At 39.5% G+C, this 19,975-nt stretch overlaps 1 protein-coding gene across 17 annotated transcripts in view; it reads left to right on the top strand.

Moving 5' to 3' along the window:
- dmd (dystrophin) overlaps window positions 1-19,975 on the top strand; it is a 243,449-nt gene that overhangs the window by 134,448 nt on the left and 89,026 nt on the right. For 14 of the 17 annotated variants that reach the window (XM_072440238.1, XM_072440239.1, XM_072440244.1 and 11 more), the window contains 16 exons: window positions 19-168; window positions 3,043-3,204; window positions 4,499-4,600; window positions 4,665-4,838; window positions 5,226-5,381; window positions 5,459-5,629; window positions 6,964-7,143; window positions 7,215-7,337; window positions 8,818-8,988; window positions 9,772-9,894; window positions 9,975-10,109; window positions 10,924-11,076; window positions 12,308-12,478; window positions 15,656-15,778; window positions 15,855-16,027; window positions 16,578-16,713. In XM_072440238.1, coding sequence (XP_072296339.1) covers window positions 19-168; window positions 3,043-3,204; window positions 4,499-4,600; window positions 4,665-4,838; window positions 5,226-5,381; window positions 5,459-5,629; window positions 6,964-7,143; window positions 7,215-7,337; window positions 8,818-8,988; window positions 9,772-9,894; window positions 9,975-10,109; window positions 10,924-11,076; window positions 12,308-12,478; window positions 15,656-15,778; window positions 15,855-16,027; window positions 16,578-16,713 — 2,403 coding nt within the window. Of the gene's footprint in view, window positions 1-18; window positions 169-1,145; window positions 1,323-2,505; window positions 2,633-3,042; window positions 3,205-4,498; window positions 4,601-4,664; window positions 4,839-5,225; window positions 5,382-5,458; window positions 5,630-6,963; window positions 7,144-7,214; window positions 7,338-8,817; window positions 8,989-9,771; window positions 9,895-9,974; window positions 10,110-10,923; window positions 11,077-12,307; window positions 12,479-15,655; window positions 15,779-15,854; window positions 16,028-16,577; window positions 16,714-19,975 lie in introns of those variants that run through there. The other 3 variants (XM_072440240.1, XM_072440242.1, XM_072440241.1) reach the window with 3 other exon arrangements.

The following is a 19,975-nucleotide window of genomic DNA, read 5'->3' on the forward strand; positions in this document are numbered from 1 at the left end:
TGAGTGTGTTGTGTTTAGGGTTTGGAGGTTCTTCTGCAGCACCCAGAGGACAACAGGAACCAGATCCGGGAACTGGCTCAGACCCTGATGGACGGCGGGGTCCTGGATGAACTGATCCAACAGAAACTAGACGCCTTCAACACCAGATGGGACGAACTCATGGCCAGGGTAAGATTTGTCATTAAAAAGAACTTCCCCTTTCATTTTTGTGTTACTAGCAAAACGAGTGTAGGTTGAGCGATGCTGTTGACATTGATTTCAAGTACAGTGTATAACAGGTATGACATTGGGATATTAGTACGGTTCTGAAATATAGTGTTGCGATGATCATGTCCAAAGTGATGGCGATTAACGGTAATATCACAATCATTATCTAAACTGCACATTGTTTAAACTTGCCATGGATATTAATAATTATAACCAACTGTATTGTACAAATAGTATTCCACTTTGTCATAAATGAAAAGAACAATGATCTAGAAGAGAACATCACGCCTAAGTAGCTTTGTTCTGCACATTCTGCTGGTAGAATGACAATTATCTTTGTTGGCAATTATCACGATTATACAAAAAAATGTAATACATATCTAGAATTGAACCTATATTCATTTGACCAGACTCATTTAACTCATCCTGAACATGTTTTTTTGAATTTATTTCAGTATCCCTTACCCATTCTTTATCAAAATATTTCAAAATATATATACAAAAAAATCGGAATATGTACTTTTAAAGTAGTGTCAGGCAAGTAAGATAAGATAGATGATAATACTGGGTTTTTGGGCTTATACTTGGTAATGCAGGAACCAGAATGATCAAAACCCATTGAATCAAACAAGCTTCATCGTCAAATTGTGCGTTGTATTTAATTATGGTTATAATCAGGCCAATCCTTGACCATTTGGTACTACAACCCCATTCATAGCTCATACTCATCATTTTCCTTTAAAACTCAAGTAGCTGTTCAAATGTACTCCTCTTCACATTCATCCTACGGTTAATTAACTCAATTCACAGCCTTATACAGTACGGTACTGCTGACCTCTTCTCCATCATCCCTCCTCATCTTCATCAGTGATCCATAGTGACATATAACGCACGTGCCTGCCTATTGAGTTCATCCCATTACCTGTCTGCCTCAGCCTTATAATCCTCCCATTGTGTCTGTCTACATTCATAAGCGGGAGCACTTCCAGAGTATAGTTTGGTTCTTTGATTATTTTTGCTGGGAAATGAGAGACATGCGGCCATTGCAAGCGGTGGGTTCGGCGCCATGTTTGTATGTCAGCTACTATAAAGGAGAAGAAAAGGCAAGAGATATCGTGAGTAAAAGGAAGAAAAAACAGCTATAAACAAAATTAAATGTGGAATAAATTTGTCAAAAATAGATATGTTTATCTTTAATTATGGATGTTTGCGGAGTGAGTTGATACTACATTAAACCTGTTTTTCGTCCATCCATAGAATATTACAATCGTGATTCTATTACAGATTTGGGAAGAAATGGATGCGTCTTATTCATTACTCCAAAAACGTTTCAATTATGAATATATGTTAAAGCAATATTATGGAATTTTACTTTATGCTAGTCATTCTGCAAAGTGTGGGAATACTGTATATTTGCCATTTCAATTAGTTTCATTTTTTATTAATTTTTTATTAAAAAGGTCTGCCTAGGTGGTAAGATCAAGCTCAGAAACTAAAAAGTGAAAAAATATGATCGATTGCAATTATTTAAAACTGTCGAAATCTAACAGCAGAAAGCTTAAAGCTCTATATCTGATGTTATTAGTATTTCAGTATACACCAGTACACCGCCAAGTGCGATTTAAATCAAGGTTAGCCATAAAACCCCATTTATAAATGCGCCCTCTTATCTAATATAAAAAATCAGGGCGGCGAGGACTCAACACGGTTAACATGTCATCACTTCACAAGGAGCTAGCTTAGGGTGCAAGGGCCCAGGAAAATACCATAGACAGTAGCAGCTCTTAATCTTACTGTATCAGTGTTCCAGTCAGCAGATAAAACTCGCTTATCCGGCACGCGCTGCAGAAGATATGTTTGCAATTCAGATCAAAGAAACTTGTGCTCGCCATTTTAATTTGAGTGTGTTTTAATGGCTGAAAACCAATGCTTGCCCTGTGGCGTTTCTGGCACAATAGACAAACAGTTATTCCCTATCTCCTCTTGTCTTGTGAAGCAGTAAGTAATAAGGAAAATCCAGTATTTAATGAGAATATGTATGAGCTCACAATCGCTAGAGGCAAACGTGTTATCAATGTTTTTTGTAAATACTATGACAAAAGCGAGACTGGATTGGCTTGGGAACACGTCGCAAAGGCTCAACAGGCTTTTTTTAGTCCTATTATCTGCTTGTGCTGGATTAACATGCTTACCTGTAACCATAATGACTGCGCCACAAGTGATGTCACAGCTATCAGTGATCCGACTGGTGGATCTGAGGTTTCGGACTCCGCCCAGTGTTGAGGAGAAGTGAAAAGAGTAGTCAACAGTGGGACGGTGTGGTTGTCGTGGTGATATCATTGATTCGGAGGAGTAGACAGGAGCGATGAGGGAGAAGCCGCCGACACCGTTGTTCCAGAAGGAGCCCAAAGTAGGAGTTTGTAATGTAGTTATGTAATTCTGACTAAGACTTGATGACATTTAACAATCTTATTTACCAGTATTTGTATATAGTGTTAAAAGACAAAGACATTTAGGGTTCATGGCATTTTTTTTTTTAGAATCAACTAAATAAAACTATGCAATTCTCAACCTAAAAAAATACTTTGACTTAGCTGTACATTATATTATCTGCATACAATTTTTGGCCTTGCTGCAACTGTAGCAATCGCATCAAAACAGCAGGTATTACAAGATTGCTCTTCTTACCAAATATTTGAATTCTTGTTTTCATCAGTGGTCTTTTATGTGCTTTGGATGATGAATTATTGAAAAGCCCCAAAACGCAACACAAACCGCTGGCTAGTTTCACTGCTGACTTGATGTTGTTTAATAAAATGTTTTGTGTGTTTCTAGGCAGCGCAAAGGAAAAAGGAGCTTGAGGAGAGCATCAAATTGGCCCAAGAGAACGACAGAGCGCTGAGGGACATCCAGGAGTCTCTGGCTAACACTGACCGGCACCTGACCGCTTACCTGGCTGACCACATCGATGCCCAACAAATCCCACAAGAAGCACAAGTTTGTATTGAGTCGCCTTAGAGATGTAGAAAATACCTTTGAGTACAGACAATGCTGCGCTTGGACTAGCCTCAAAATATCTGCACAGATTTCTTAAACACATTTTGGCAATCATTCTCCATTACAATTTGAAAGAAACAAATGCTTACCAATCTGGAGGCATTCAGGCTTGGCTATAAACAATGAATATACCCAGGACAGCAAATCAGTCATCTATATTGTTTTCCCTTTACCTCATTAACTTTCAAAATGTAGGCAATTCTTTTGTTGATAGCAAACAGTAGTGTGTAGCAGCAATAGGAACACTATTTAAAATGATTTCAGTTGCAGTTTTAAGCGAACAAGACAAGCTTTTGTAGTACCCCAACTGCTTGCTTCTTACTGTACATTGTATTTTAAGTTAATATCTTCTGTTACACTTGATCTTCTGGCCTTTCATTGAATATTGGCCCATATTTACAGTCTATTTGTATCTAAGATGAAAGTGGGATACACTAAAATTTGCTATTTATTTTATTTATCTATTTTATAAGCCTAAACGTACCAAAAAAGGGTTATCAGAGTCACTCATTAAATCCATGACCAAGAAGTAGCAAAGCCATTCAATCCCACCAACTTTTTTGTGGTACAACTTTTTTCCACGCATTACACAATCTTTTACTATTTATCACCAATGACAAGCTTTCTGCTCTCTAAACTCGCCTCCCCGTTCCAGCCGGTTCATTCACATTTTATTGTTTACATTCTTCCTCGTCTGGAGTCAATAAGCACTCCAGAGACAATCCAAACTTTACCTCGCACTACTTCGTATCGATCACCTCCACTCCCTTCCCGAACTGCTACATCTGGATTTAATTATGTTGCAGAAATAGTGACAGTTGTATTTATTTGTCCTTTCACATCGGCAAACCCATGGAGAGCGAGAGAGTCTGCATCCCTCCACTCTAATTAAGCTTGTAAAGACACTTTTGGACACAGACAGCGGGGGCACAGACTTTCAGTGCAATTTATCACTCATTTCAAGCCAGCAACTGGATAATGAATGCAAAGATAGATGGCAAAAACATGATTTGGAGACAGTTGGAAGAAAAGATTACTCCCATGTGCGACCACCAGAGCTAAGGATGCCATGGCAGACTGATCGGATTAGACTGGTCATTACAAGCTACTTTAAACACCAAAACAGTGCAAGTTGGCTAAACATGTCTCCTTGCAGGATACTTCCCCCTGGTGGCATGAATGGGGAAGTGCATTTCATGTTGACTAAATTTAACTGTTCATTTGTGATTTACAGAAAATTCAAACAGAATTAACAGAACATGAAAACACTTTGGATGACATGAGGAAGAAGAATCAAGATAAAGACAAAATACTTGTGCAGATTGATGCAACACAGGTGAGGTTACATAGTACAAAAAATAATATTTGAAGTTGATTATAATGGCTTTGTTTGTCTATAGAAAATGCTGGGCAATGTTTGGGCCAAGTACCGGCTGTTCCAGAAGCCGTCAGACTATGACGCGCGGCTGTCCGAGTGTGAGCGTGTCCTGGCCGGGGTGAAGGCGCAGGTGGCGGTGCTGGACATCCGCAGTGTGGAGCAGGATGTTGTGCAGTCGCAGCTGGAACAATGCATGGTGGGTAAAAAACATGCTGATATTATACAAATTGGTGCATTTCCACACTAGTAGGTTTTAAAAGCATTTAAAATGCTCACAACATTAATGAACAGGCCGTAGTAAAGCCATAGATATTTTGTCACATGTTCACCCATGCCTACTAAATTGAGCATGAACTGGGACTAAACTCAGAAGTAAACCAAGACTATAACAGAACCAGACCAGGATCAAAGAAGGATCAAGTGTCAACGCATCCTCAATATAGGGTTAAAGAGGATTCTTTTGTTTTGACAGCTTTGTCCAGTTCCCACTTTCATTGTAATGGTGTAGTAACTTTGAATGTTAATATAGATAAAAGCTTGTCTTTTGCCTAAATGACACGACCCTTTTATATTTGCTTTACAGAAGTTGTACAAAATCCTCAGTGAGATCAAAGGGGAAGTTGAAACGGTGATTAAAACAGGGAGGCAGGTCGTTCAGAAGCAGCAGACAGAGCAGCCCAAGGAGCTGGACGACCGAGTGACTGCGCTAAAGCTACTATACAACCAGCTGGGTGCACAGGTAAAGCCAGGATTTAAAATACATAGCATGGACCTATCTAGAATACATTTAGAAACATTTTTGTTTGATTTTTCTAGGTTACTGAGAGCAAACTAGAGCTGGAGAAGAGTCTGAAGTTATCCAGGAAACTGCGTAAGGAGCTGAACAGTCTGACGGAGTGGTTGGCTGCTACTGATGCAGAGCTAACGCGGCGCTCAGCTGTGGACGGCATGCCCAATGACCTGGAGGCCGAGGTCGAGTGGGCACAGGTAATTAGAACCAGCACTAATGCTGGCAACGCTCCATATGATGACATGAACTTTAAAGAGGGAACATTTTGGAATTTTAACTAAAGAATTTGTGACATATTCTATTTGACATTGGTGAAATGTCTTGCCTAAGGATAAAATGACAATACTGTGCCAAGAAGGTTCAAACCCTAGATGTAGCTAAATGTTCTAACCAAAAGATTACCATATTAAAAATCTCGGAAAGCCAAATATATATTTTCATTTCGTCAAAGGCGCAATGGACGATTTTTCGGCGATTTGAGAACGCAGGTGGAAGTGCGTATGCGCACTCCCCCGTGTGGACTGATACGACACACACGTGCGTTTGTTTATTAGCGCAACGGAGCGCATCGCATCTCTCGTCTCCCGTAGATTTCTGTCCACTTCTGCGTCAGCTCGAACTGTCTTTCTCCGTCTTCATTTTGCCCCGTACACTGAGGGAACTATATTATGATAGATCCATGCGCTTAGGCAAGCGGAAACGTGGGGACGAGCCTGACGCGGCTGCAGGTGAGCGGTAGGTGCGTTTTATGATTGATACGTGGCAGGACAAATGATTTATCCACGCCACGAGGAAATATGATAAAAAATTTGCTGAAAAAAATTGTCCATACCACCTTTAATTTTGTTGAATATAACTTGACCATGCTAAATCAATGAATAAGATATATCAATGTGTAGTAAGTTTTGTGAAAGTGAAAATAGGACAGAACGTGTTGTAAAGTGTAGTAGAGCTGTCAGTAAAGATTATTTCAGTATTCAACCAGTCAGCGTATTAGTATAGTCAGTATTTTTTTTGATTAGTCGACTAGTCAGATGAATAATTCTGTTGTACATTCAACCAAAAATTAGGTTGAAATATGATGACTGAAGTGTATTATTAACGAAAATCATAAACCTAACCTTTTTTACTGCAGCTGTCTTTGTTTGTTTTTTTAAGTATTTTTGTATGTGTTCTAGAGTCTATATTACAATTACAATTAACTATTATGTTTTTTTTTTTTTTTTAGTTGAGTAGTCACAATTAGTTGATATTGATTTATTATTGCAGCCCTAATTTATGGGCAGAAGGAGGACAGGATTGTGTTGCAGTGAATTAAGTGTTTCACGTCCACGAACTGAAAGGATAGCTAGCTAAAATTCTCTTACATTGCCTGCTCCATTCACAACGTATACATATGTGGCTGATTAAAACTGGTCGGGAATTTGACATAAAATGCCACTAAACCTGGGTGTAAATAAAACAGTAGACCCAAGTGTGTAAAGAGATTGCAGAGTAATTTAGCTGACATTATTGCACTTCTCCTTTCCAGTCCATCCATACAGAGACGGAGCGCAGACAGCCACAGCTCCAGGCCGTAGTGGAGCTGGCCGAGGCGCTCAAAACCGTGTTGAGGGGCCACGGGGGGCTTGTAGACGACAAGGTCAGCCTGCTGCGCTGCAACTGGATCGCAGTCACCTCCAGGGCAGAGGAGTGGCTCAACCTGCTCCTGGTAACTACTACACGGATAGCTTTTAATCGTAAGAAACACAGGGCTCTTAAAACCGTTGTCTTTGGTTTCAGGATTATCAGCGGCAGATGCAGAAGCTAGATGGACAGATAGAGGAAGTGAACACATGGATTGATGGAGCAGAGAAGAGGATGGATGTGATTGACAGCCAGGGACCCAATGATGTGGTGCTGAAGGTTTGTTCAAATCGTGCTTTCCTCCTTTTTAACAATACAAGCAACATAGTCGTATAGCATTATCAAACATCTCACAATGGACTTTTCCAAATGAAATATAAGCTTGGGTAATATTTTTGTAAATTGTAATCAGCAAAAACAACTACCTGTACATAGACCATAATCCTTTGTTTCAGGCTGCCTACATGAAAAAAATGACATTAAAACACACATCAATCTTTTTCTTTTAGTATAAAGTAATGTCTACTGGCATCTATTTAGAAAAGGCAACAATTCGCAAGCTTGCCCACAATAGTCTTTAGCTAATTTCGGGCTATAGAACGCTCCTGAAGAAAAGCCAGGCACACAAAATTTACAAAGAATATAGAAATTGTACCTTTATACAACGCATTCGACGCACCTGTCGATATACCGCAGGTGCCCACATTGTTACATGAGATATTCACACATATACTACACGGTGGTGATGCGTCTTTTGAACCGGGGGTCTCACGTCGCACCTGCAGTCCGCTGTGCTGCGATACTTATTAGACTAATTTCTAAGTGATAATAAGCTGGATTGTAATAAGGCACACAGCATTTTGAAGTTTAGCATACAAAGAACACGTCTGTGCTGTCCTTTCTGTCCCCACTGTCCTTGATTACTCTGTGTGAGCTGATTTACCTGTGTCTGTGTCTTCACATCTGGTTCATCTGCTCCTCAGCTCGTTCTTATTGAGTGAGTGTGACGTTGTAACATGACATACTTACTCAAAAATACCTTCCACGGCAGTGATGCAGGGTTGTCTTTTGACCCGTTAGTCAGGTCTGGCCAAGAAAAGTCTCATTTCAATGCGGCAGGTTCTAAACTGCAGACTACAGCGCTCCACGTGTGTCTTTGTGTTTCACCACATCTAGATTCACTTCCTCATTAGACTCATTTCTCTGGGAAAATGAGTCTGATTGTAATAAAGCTTAAAATATAGAAAACCCCTAGACAGTGACCACTGTCCACTGACGTCTTCTTCTACAGTGTGTCAAATGTTTGCGCTTCCTGTCCTTCCTAGCCAGAGTGCCTGCGTCTAGCAGCGTTGTAATGACCGCAGGGTTCAAAGCGTGGGGGAAAAAAAGTTGCGGCTTAAAGTCCAAAAAGTATGGTATACTATTTGTGCCAGTGCCCAATAAATTGTGAGATATTTAAAAGAAAACTTTCACCAAATCACAGTGAATGTATTCATTTTCAGTGACAATCCCAGAATGACGAAGCCAAAAGGAACAAAGATTTTTCTCAATATTATGTTTAGACAAGTGCTCTTAGTCTAATTATAGAAGACATAGATAGTGATCACTGCAGGGTTATTAGCTTTGGGAATAGCAAAACTCATTATGATCCACTTATCTTTGGCTGTGTTGTTAAGTACAGCGCTGATTGCTTTTGAATTCAGTGGCCATTACGCACAATTGAGTGTTCTAAGAGCGTCGGGGCTTTGGCTTTGTGCAGGTGTTACGGGCCGAGCTTGAGCTGATGAAGGAGAAGATGGAGGAGGTGGGAGCCCTTTCCCAGGAGCTGATGTCCACACGGGGGGAGAACTGCCAGGCACAAGTGGGACCCAAAGTTGCGCAACTTAATCAACGCTTTGACACCATCACGCACAGGATTTCTTCTGGTTTGGTAAAGACTGTAATGACAACCACCAAAACGTTGCTCATTTCCTTCCACAACTTTTTTTTTACTTGAATAATATAATATTTTTCATACTGTCTACATAAGCTCAGAGTTTGAAGGCCAAAGCTGTTTCTTTCTCATTAGATTTGTTAGCATAGCCTTGAAAGAAAATTAAATTACTAATGTCAAGCAATAGCAGTGCCTCTGGTGACTCTGCTTCGGGCTATTATATTAAAATTAAGAATAATATTAAAGCATTGTAGAATTGATAAATATTGCATTTTGTTGCTGTGCTCACAAGGGTTGCTCACTTGCTAAACTTGATTGACAACACTAATGAATGAATTGAAATAATGTTGTCTAGGTTGTTATGAATAAAATGTGTACTTGGATTTAAGAGATCAAGTGCATTCATAAAACAAAATTAAGATACTTTTTTAACTTTTACTTTTAAGTGCTAATACCAACTCTACTACTACAACTCTACTACTGCACTACTTAGAAATTACAGAAGTCAAACATTACTTGTTCTTGAATTAATGTAAAGCCCACCCAAGGTCTCTAGACATTATGTTTCAGTTCAACAGAATTTGAATGAAAGCCTCAGTAGTACACGTAAGTAAAACAACAATGAAAAGTAAATCTCAGACTGTGTCGACAAACTTCTTACCTGGTTTATCCTCAGCCAAGACTAAAACTGCTGTGATGCTCCAAGTAGCTCATTCCTCTCTTTCGCTAATGATCTTGTCTGGTCTGTTTGTGGTGGCTGGTTGCCGCGGGCTACACCAGACGGCAGCCTCGGCCAAAGAGCTGGAGCAATACCACAGTGAGGCTCAGATATGGCTGGAACTGCTGGAGGAGGAGGCGAAACAAGGAGAGAATCTGAAAGAAGAGGATTTTCAAGAAGATAAGGTCTCCTATAAAGACTGCAAACATAAAATCAAATAAATAATGTGAAATATGTTATTGAGCCCAAGTGTATTTGTGCGTAGGATTGTGAAGAAGGGGCTGTGAAGGAGTTGCTGATAAAAGGAGAAAATCTACAGAAAAGAGCGCCAGATCAAGACAAGAGAGAGCAAGTCCGACTCAAGCACAACGCACTCAACAGCAAGTACAACACGGTCAAGGTAAATCACTGTGTGCAAGTATACTGTTGTTTGAAAGGTGGAATATTATGTCCAGTGATGTAGTACTGTCCTTAATTGTACCGGTAGCAGGGTTATCAAATAAGAATTGTTACATAACTGAAGGACAACTTAAAGACAATAAACAATTACAAACATTTTATATATCTGTGATTACGCCACATCCTGTCATCACTGATACTAAAATTCCAAACTCAATTCTAATATGAAGAAAAAGGCTTGATACTTGACACGGATTTCAAGAATATAATTTTCAACCCAAAATAATTGTACTTTCTTCTATATTACCATGTGGTTTTCTGCTAGTTCTGGATTAAGAACTTTTTAAAAACTATTTAGGGGGAAAAAAAAATGACCATGTAGTTTTGTTACTAGTTTTAGTATCAATTAGTATTCTTTTTTGTTTGACAAAATTACTGTACACCAAGCAAACAAATCCCAATTTTACACATTCAATTCATATGTTTTCATCACTACTGAGGATGTAACTGCTGTCTTGTGATAAGTCTTTTTTTAAATAAGCCATGTCATGTCATGATAAGATTGAAAATAGACATAATTTGCGCTTTGAAGAGGTGGAGATGAGTAGGATGGTGGTTTTGCTGCTGCGGTGGTGTTGCTATTGGAAACAAGGTTGAAAATATGCAATCTTCCTTTCAGAGATGAAGGTTAACACTATGATCAATCTGTAAATCCTTTTTTTGTTATAATAATAGTTAGACTTTGTCATTGTAAACAATAACCTTGAATAGTTCTTCGTTAACATTTCTCCCATTTCCTGACTCTATTTTTCCAGGACCTGCGTGTGCTGAGGAACCGAAAGGCGCTGGCCATCGCTCCGCAGTGGTACCAGTACAGGAGGAAGTCACATGACCTGCTGGCCTGGCTCGACGACATCCAGCGGAGCGTGGAGCAACTGCCCGACCCGCCCGAGGGAGAACGGGTCAAGGTAAACCAGTCCTGCCATCCAAAAATACACCGTATATCATTTATTATACAAATTCATCCTCTTTAACATGTCTTTCCATTCTACCCCTCACGATAAGTCTCTTTTAGCCTTCACAAATCTTTTCAAACATCAATATTATTTTTTAACAGTACACCAATGCATATTTTGTTGTAAGAATAGTTTGTTACGCTCTTCCAGCGGTTGCAGTGAAGCTAATTAAGCCACGTAGCATTTAACGTTGATAAATCATTAACAAGCGTGTTTGGAAACAGTGCAGTAATTACAGTATTATTTCCCATTACAACTACATATTGACCTGTACAAATAGTCTGAACACATCTAGCACCAGTGAGAGTTTTAATCACTCCAGCAGGCAGTCCAGCCTGTCTGTTTTAGCTAATGGAGAATTGTGAAATGGTTAATTAAGAAGCGGCAGGTACAATTTGAAGGCGCGTTGGGTAAGAAGATTATCTGAGAAATACCGCATGGGCAGCTTAACAAGAGATACAAGGTTAAAGTAGTCACAATACACCTAATTGTATGGTCTTAACTGTCCAAATGTTATTTTTATGTTCTAGCAGAAACCTAATGGAGCTGATACAATAAAATCATCATCAAATACATGGTGGTACATTTGCTTTAGAAAAAAAAGAGAATGTAAAGTAAAACAATTTATGTACCAAAACCTTAACATAGACTGAGATTTAACTTTTAGGTAATTTGTCTTGTCATGACTTTACCTGATATAGCTAATGGTATAATCAAAATGACCAAAGAATAAAAAAAAAATTGCAAAAGTCACACTGAAATGATTGGGAATGAAATTCAAAACAGTCAGATCAGTAAAAAGTACTTATTTATTTGGACCGCAGATAAACTAGGCTTGTACTGGGAAAGCTCTGCTCCGTCTGTTTCCTGTCTGCTGCTGCTGACTCTCCATGTGTTCTTTCACTTTGCAGATGATCACTATGACATTTCGCTAAAGTGGACTCCTCCGACTCACCTGTCATTTTCGCACCTGTACCTCCTCTCTTCTGTTTGTCCTGTCTGTCCATGCTTCTTTATCACTTCTCTGTATAAAAACGTTGTAAATAAAGTTTGGCGGCAGTGTTCCTTTCTTAACGTTACATGTTCGTGATTTGCTAGCACATCCACATGCCTCTCTGTGCTTATAAATATTTACTCCAATAATAGCCAATGGTTGAATGTGTGGTTGGTTTTCATCCAATAGGAGATTGGCTCAGAGTTCGACGCCAAGAAGGAGGAGCTTAAGGAGTTGCAGGGCTTAGCCAATCAGCTGTGTGAGAGCGGGGCCGCCAATCTGGTGGAGCCGCGGCAACTGCAGCTCAAAACGCGCTGGGTTGAGGTGGAGGGCAAGTTCATTCCCTTCAAAAGACAATGTGTGAGTGTCACTAAAGGCCTTCTGTGCGTGACCATACTAACAGAGTGCAGCATGATCTAACTTTAAATGTTCACTTTTGTATAGAATAGAAATAGCACTTAGTTTAGTGGGAAAAGTTTTATGTTTTCTCCTAATGTAAAAGAATACCCAATTATTATGAGGCCATATGCCCCCTGGCTTAAGCTTAGTATGTTATTATTTGATTAAAAACTTGCAAATTTGTCTAAGTCTGTACATTTAAATAACTGCATTTAAAGGTACAGGAACAACTTGAAACGCATGAACTATATTAATAAATGAGTGTATAACTATTAGTGTGTAACTATTAGTATGTAACTATTTTCAATCTAATGTTATTAGATAAAGATAAACCAATACCTCTTCCTAACCTTCCTTATTTTATCATTTTGGCAAAACAAGTTGACTCAAGATTAAATTGATTGTCTATTATGCAGAGATACTGCACATGTTCGGTACTCTATAGTCAGCATTAAATATAAACTATATAGTTGTATAAGAATATCACTTTTTTCAACTGAAGCCCAGAGAAAATAACATTTAAATATTTAAATTTTAAGGCCATGTTGTAAGCAGAACATAAAATTGCCCCCTTTAATGAAAAGTTGCTTTTTGTTTTTATTTGCTGCATCTCATTGACCTGTGCTGCCTGTTTACATGTAGATCCCATTCACTTGTTCTCATTGGTTGCTGTGTGTCTCTTGCATGCCCTCTCTTGACCAATCACATATCACTTTCGCAGTTCCCTGTAATTTCAGAAGTACGTGTGAGACAAAGTGCATTTAGACGAGCGAATAGACATCTAGACAGTCAGATTACAGATGATGTATTTCAATAAATCGAGCAAATTTGCGTTGCGCAGTGATCACACCATAATATGCACTTTGATTTTGGCCATGCTACGGAAGAATCACTGGCTGTTGAAGAGTTATAAAAGTTATAAGTGGCGGGTCTGTTTTTCTTTGATCAACCCAATACCAAAAAAATTATTAAATATTGGTACATGTTATAAAATGTACATCAAACGAAATGTGATAGATTTAGAAAAAACATTATTGATCCACAAAGGGAATTGCTAGATCACAGTAACTCAAGAATACAATAAAAAACAATATACACTTTTCTCAATTACAAAAAGTAAGACCCATAGAATTACTGCTCAATTGGATTATAGCAAAATGTCTCAAAATGCTAAGATAAGGATAAAAAAAATCATGAAATGTTCAAGTACTAATATGAAGTTTAATTGAGTATCTAATTTGATAATAAATTGGTTAGTTTAGAAGAGGAACATTTTAATGCATATTAGGTATATTGGCAGCTCATGATTTTTGGGCTCTCAAAAAAAGAAGTGTAAAGTTCTAATAGTTTCAAAACATTGCACTTTGTTTTTTATGTACATTTGCCTAGGGTCCCAACTGTAAGATGCATTGCATGACTATAAACTGAAGTATAGATGTGTATTCCATCTACTCAACTCAAAATGTCAGATGATGAGAGTGTTAGCCCCTATTAACTGCAAACAAATCAAATCTATTAACAGAATCCTCTTCCTCGAAACGCGCCGACACCCTGCCCATTTATGTGGCCATAATCAGGCTCTCGAGTGTTGCCAGCAGCACTATAATAGACGAGGCGCACAAAAGCTTTCAAAGTTGAGTGTGAGCGTTATCGGTGACCGGGTGACCCCATAGCTCAATCTTATTTTCCGTAGTAATGGCCGCCATGCGCTCCACCGACTGGGCTTGTTTTGATTTGCAGGCCCGTGTTAATTATGGGATGTCAAGCGTGTGTTAGTGAAAAGCTGGGGCTCGCTCTCATCATCGAGACTATGCAGCTAGAGTCACATACTGTTTATAGCTGCTAAAGTGCCAATATGTCGAGCGTGTGGGGTTTCTAATTGATTCTGACAGTGAGTAAGTAAATGGAAGTCAGTCCACCCAGGATTGTGCACTTTTTACAAGGGTTGACGCTTTAGTGAGAGGTTCCAGTGGATTTCTCACAATGGATTACATATAAAGTGACATTATAAACATACAATATAACAACAAATGTTGTGTCTGTCACTTTGCATTATCTCTTGTGGTATTCAAACAATATATTCACAATGCATCCGGAATGTGCTAAAATGTGCCAGCAAATGTCTTGTTGAGGTTCAAGTTTTGCACAAAACATAAATGGTCCGTGAAGTTCAGAAATATCATTTTTATCTCTTGTTTGGGAGATTACACTAGACGTTTCTGTCTCTTTTTAAGGTCAAATCCTTTAAATTATAGACAATGTACTCGATACATTTGTTGATAAATCTCCCAACTCACATGAAACATTAAGTATTTAATGTAAACTTCTACAGTAGGGAAAGAGATAGCTGTGACAGTTTTAAAAATGCAATTATAGAACCGTTGGGGGGGTAACTGGGCATATTTACTCTGCAATTAGGGGTGACTGGGCATTGCAGATCTTTAAGACTTTACATATAGTGTCCATTCAAACCAGATTTAGTAAAATATGCCTAAACTTCTCGTTTTATTTTTGTGTTTATATCTAGTATTAATATATTTTGCTTTTATTTGAGCAATAACTAAATTATGTGCATACTGTATACACACCATTCGTCATTTCCTTGGTTATGGTTGCATTAACCAAGAGTAGATTTTATAGGTTCACTAAACTTGCACTTTGCTGGAGGGACTGAATGCATGACTAGTGTCTATACTGGGTTGTGTAAACGCTAACTAATATAATATAACAATTATCCAACATGGGTCATTACTGTTAGTATAACAGGATTATTAATAATTAAGCCCACTATCTGTACATTTGCTGCCAGAGTAAAATACCTGTTGAATTGGTCCAAGTGATTTAAAGAACTCAACAAGTTGCTGAGTCAAAATTAACACTATAAGACAGAATAAATGACATCCCATGCGAATAATTAGGCTGCTTCCACCCTTGTCTTGTTTTAGTCCTGATGTAGACTTGATTTGGTTCTGTTCTAGTTTTGGTTCAGTCCCGATCTAGTTTTAGTTCCAGGTTTAGTCCCATGGTAGTGTAAAGTTTGGCGTGGTGTGTGCTTGTGTATGCAGCCTTTTGTTCTTATTATAACATTTGCACACTATGTCTCACCATCTCATCTGGTTGTATGTTCTGGATAAACAGGAGTATCTGACGGAGCTTCAGGCGTTGTTGCGCTTGGTGTCAGAGACAGATTTCAAGCTGAACTCTCCGGAATATTGGCCCGCGGCGTATTACAACCTGCCCCAGCAAGAGCACTGCCTTTCGGTCAGCCAACCCCTCATGTACTTGAGTTCACTTTATGAGTTAATTCTAAAATGTGTTCATGCATATTTCTGAACAGGAGGTCAAGGGTAGCATCGACAAGCTTCAAGGCCCAGTAGAGAGAGCCTTGGCCAGAAGGGAGGAAATGATCCAGGGTGCGAGGCCGATGGAAGGCCAGAGGATCCAGGAGACAGCCAGCCTGCTCAGCACCAACTGGGATAAACTCAACAGGCTGTACCACGACAGGCTCAAGTGAGATCTGCTTGCACACTCCACAGTGTGTAGGCCGCCCTCTGCGCCATACGTGGTATTTATAAAACTTCTACTTGACACAGGACTGTGCTTATCTCTGCACAAATTGAGACCCTCCTGTAAGTTCTAATTGTAAGTGTGGAGACATGGGGAAAAGATGACACTCGTGGAGAGGAGCAGAAGTGAAGAGAGTTTAATGATGTGTTTGATTTAGGAAATTGTCAGAAAATACTTTTTTTTGGCCTAAAATATACATGTACTCAGAGAGATTATCATCATTAAATGGCTAAACAAATTAACCTTTCAGAATCACGATCAGTGTGTCGACGAAAATGGACAGACCAAAACTACTGAATGTCAGCCACACAAAGGGTCTAGACATTGTTTGTCAGAAACATCTTCAGCTTTAGCTTCAGCCCTGATGATAAGGAGTTTTAAGATAAGTTATAAATGATTGAAATGAGAAATATGCAAGGCAAGGCAATTTGGATAAGCACAAATGGGCCACCATACTTTCTCTTCCCTTGTGTGACTGTTGTGTGTTTTGCAGGCGCTGGCAGGAGTGTTCCTCCAAGTGGCAGAAGTTTGTGGGGGACCAGAAGGCACTGGAGGACTGGCTAAGCGAGGCTGAGGGCGCGTTGACACTGGCAGAGACTGATCCAGCAGCACACAGGCAGCACCTCAGGGTACACACATACACAAGCACGCACACATCCATGCACAAACACACTCACAAACATGCATGCAGACACACACACCCACAATCTGTACTCCGTGTAAAACAAAGACACAACATATATAATGTATACTGTGCACTGTTCCTGTCTCAAATAAACTAACTAACAAAACGTTTTCTTTTGTGGCTTGTGTGAGAGTGTTTGATAGTCTGATGTTGGGATTAATTCATTTTACACTTTATTATTATTGCAGATTATGAAAAGACACTGCAAAGCATTGACTTCAAAACAATTAATCTTCATTTGGGAACTTTTAACTTACTTGTTTGGCCTGCCTGAGTCAAATTAATACTCATGAAAGTTTATTCAAAATTCATGTCATTATAGGGGTGCACGGTGGCAGATTGGTTAGAGCTCTCGCCTCCCTGCTGTCTCTTTTTCCGTCTCTTTCTCTCCCTCTTTCTCTCTCTCCTCTCGCTTTATCTCCTTTCTCTCTCCTTTTTTTGCTGTATAGCATAAAACTCATACCATATTTTCCACACTATAAGGCGCACTTAAAAGCCTTTAATTTTCTCAAAAAACAATGTGCGCCTTATAATACGGATTAATTCTGGGTGCGCTTACTGACCTCGAAGTGATTTTGTGTGGTACACGTTTTGTTTCGCTTAATGAGCCTTATAGGCCGGTGTGCCTTATATATGAAAAATTATCGAAAACAGACCATTCATTGACAGTGCGCCTTCTAATTAGCCCTATGCGGAAAAAACAGTACTTTGAAGACGTGCATCTACAGTAAGTAGTAAATGCACCTTTTCAGTGGGCCGCCAGCCGCCATTAAACGCAACACAACAACATCAGCAGCTCTCGCCTCCCAATAAGGAGATCATGGGTCAGACCAACATTACATGATCTCTCTAGATGGAGTATGCTTGTCCTTCCCATGTTACCGTGGGTTCTCTCTGGGATCTCCTGCATCTTCCCGCCATCCAAACACATGCATGTCAATTGGCAACTGTAAATTGGCCCTAGTGAATGAATGTGAGAGTGAATGTTTGTCTGTGTGTCTATATCTCTGTGTTAACCCTGCGACGAGCTGGCCCCTGTCCAGGGTGTGCCCCGCCTAAGGCCCAAAGTCACTGGGATAGGCTCCAGTCACCCGCGACCCCTACGGGAACAAGCGGTTGAAAAAATAATAAGTGACTGTGTAATGACACAGTAGTTACCGTATAATTGTATTATTATCTCTTATTATACCGACCCGTTTTTCGGCTCGTATCACACGTCGCTCCTTTTGTGAGATTTTCTTTATTCAAAGTTAGTTTTGTAGATAATCTAAGTCTGATTGTTGTTGTTGCTTTTAATGGCGGCTGGCAGCCAACTGTAAAAAGGTGCATTTACCGCCATCTTCTTTTGACTTTATTCTTTTGACTTTATTCTTTCTCCCTAAGTCTGATTCGTGAGTTACTTTCGTATCCTCCTCCTCCTCCTCCTCCTCCTCCTCCTCCTCCTCCTCCTCCTCCTCCTCCTCCTCCTCCTCCTCCTCCTCCTCCACCTCCTCCTTCTCCTTCTTCTCCTTCTTCTTCTTCTTCTTCTTTTTCTTCTTCTTCTTCTTCTTCTTCTTCTTCTTCTTCTTCTTCTTCTTCTTCTTCTTCTTCTTCTTCTTCTTCTTCTTCTTCTTCTTCTTCTTCTTCTTCTTCTTCTTCTTCTAATTAGCTTTACTCCAAAAAAGATATACTATTTAGGTCACTAGAATTTGTTTTTGTCCCATGCAGTACTTAAGAAAGTGAATAATACATTTCTCTATTTAATTTAGTGGAACATCATTATTTTATCGGCGATCTTTTGCTTGAACCAACCCCCAACTCTTTGTATGCAGTCTTTGAAGAGAAATATAAAAATGTCTCCCAAATATAGTCCATATGATTCATGCTTCCCACAGTCCCACAGTCCACTCATAGTGCTGAAGTGCCCTAAAGCAAGACAACTTTAGACCGGGCTCCGTCAGCACTTTGTTGTCCCTATATTTTCCAAAAGGCTTCTGAATACTGGCTGTTACATAAAGAAGACATGAGCAATGCTATGACAAATCTGATGTGATGGAACTTTGTATTGTATAACCAAAACAAAATGTGATGTAGTGTGAAGAAACAGCAGATTGTCAAGTTTCCTCTGATTTAGCCTTTTTAGCTAGTCATGCTAAAGTCAAGATCATAGCGTTGTTTGCTTGGTTTGTCAAGTTTATTGTTATATCTGGAGCACATATTTTTCTATTCAACTCTGAGTTTTCTTGGCTGGTAGGTTAGGTCTTCTTCCTATTATCCATATGAAATAGCTGATACAGAGTTGTACAAATGAGGTTAATGGTTCAATTCTCAATCTCATACACTTACTCTTTCCCTTCTCTTTCTTGCCTCTGTCCAAAATGTCTTTATCACAAGACTTGATTACCGTACTTTAAAGATGCTTTTTATTACTAATATTCCACGTTATGGCATTCCATGGAGAAAAGCACCACCACGCCAAGTTACAGGTTAGATCTGTAGAAAGACGAGCCCACTCATAACATGAATACTTGTTTTTCAAGGTATTTTTGTTCAACTACAACACAATTGAATGAACGTCAGATAGATCAGTTTAATACCATACTGTGGAACATTCCAGACAAAGCAATAATGTTGCTTTAGTCACTGACACATGGTTGTTGTCAGATGGAGAGTCTCATAGCGCCGTAAGGATCCTTTTATAGGCCTTACATAATAGCATGCTTTGACATTGTAGAGTAGCCAAACAGACAAAATGTAAAGCTACAAAACTATTTTCTGGTATTAAAAGAACAGTCAACTTTGGTACGGTTTGGTGTTAGTGACAAATGCACTTCACCTTGCATCCAAATCTGCGTGTGTGCGTGCATATGTTTGCATCATCAGACATGCCCAGGCCACTTTGAGCAGCTCTGATCAGCTCTCAGTGTCCACCTGGGCAGACAAGAGCGAGCCCGCCAAGTGCCACTCACGGGCTGCCTGTGTGTTTGTGAGAGAGAGAGACAGAGAGAGGGGGAGAGAAGTGATGGATGAGAGACAGAAGAGATAGGTTGCAGAACGAGAGAGATGTGTATGTGTATGTGTGAATATAATAAGAGAGACACGGGACCATCTGTTTCCTCAAATCACAAGCTGCTACCTGAACCGCGCCCAGTCCTAATCCCCCACAAACACCCACAGACCTGCAGAGTGGCATGTGCTGAGACACTAGCCTGCTTCATGGGTTTATC

Source organism: Eucyclogobius newberryi, unplaced genomic scaffold, assembly GCF_026437365.1.
Source record: "Eucyclogobius newberryi isolate DKJ021-1_F unplaced genomic scaffold, fEucNew1.0.hap1 SCAF_117, whole genome shotgun sequence".
In the NCBI taxonomy this organism is placed as follows: Eukaryota; Metazoa; Chordata; class Actinopteri; order Gobiiformes; family Gobiidae; genus Eucyclogobius; species Eucyclogobius newberryi.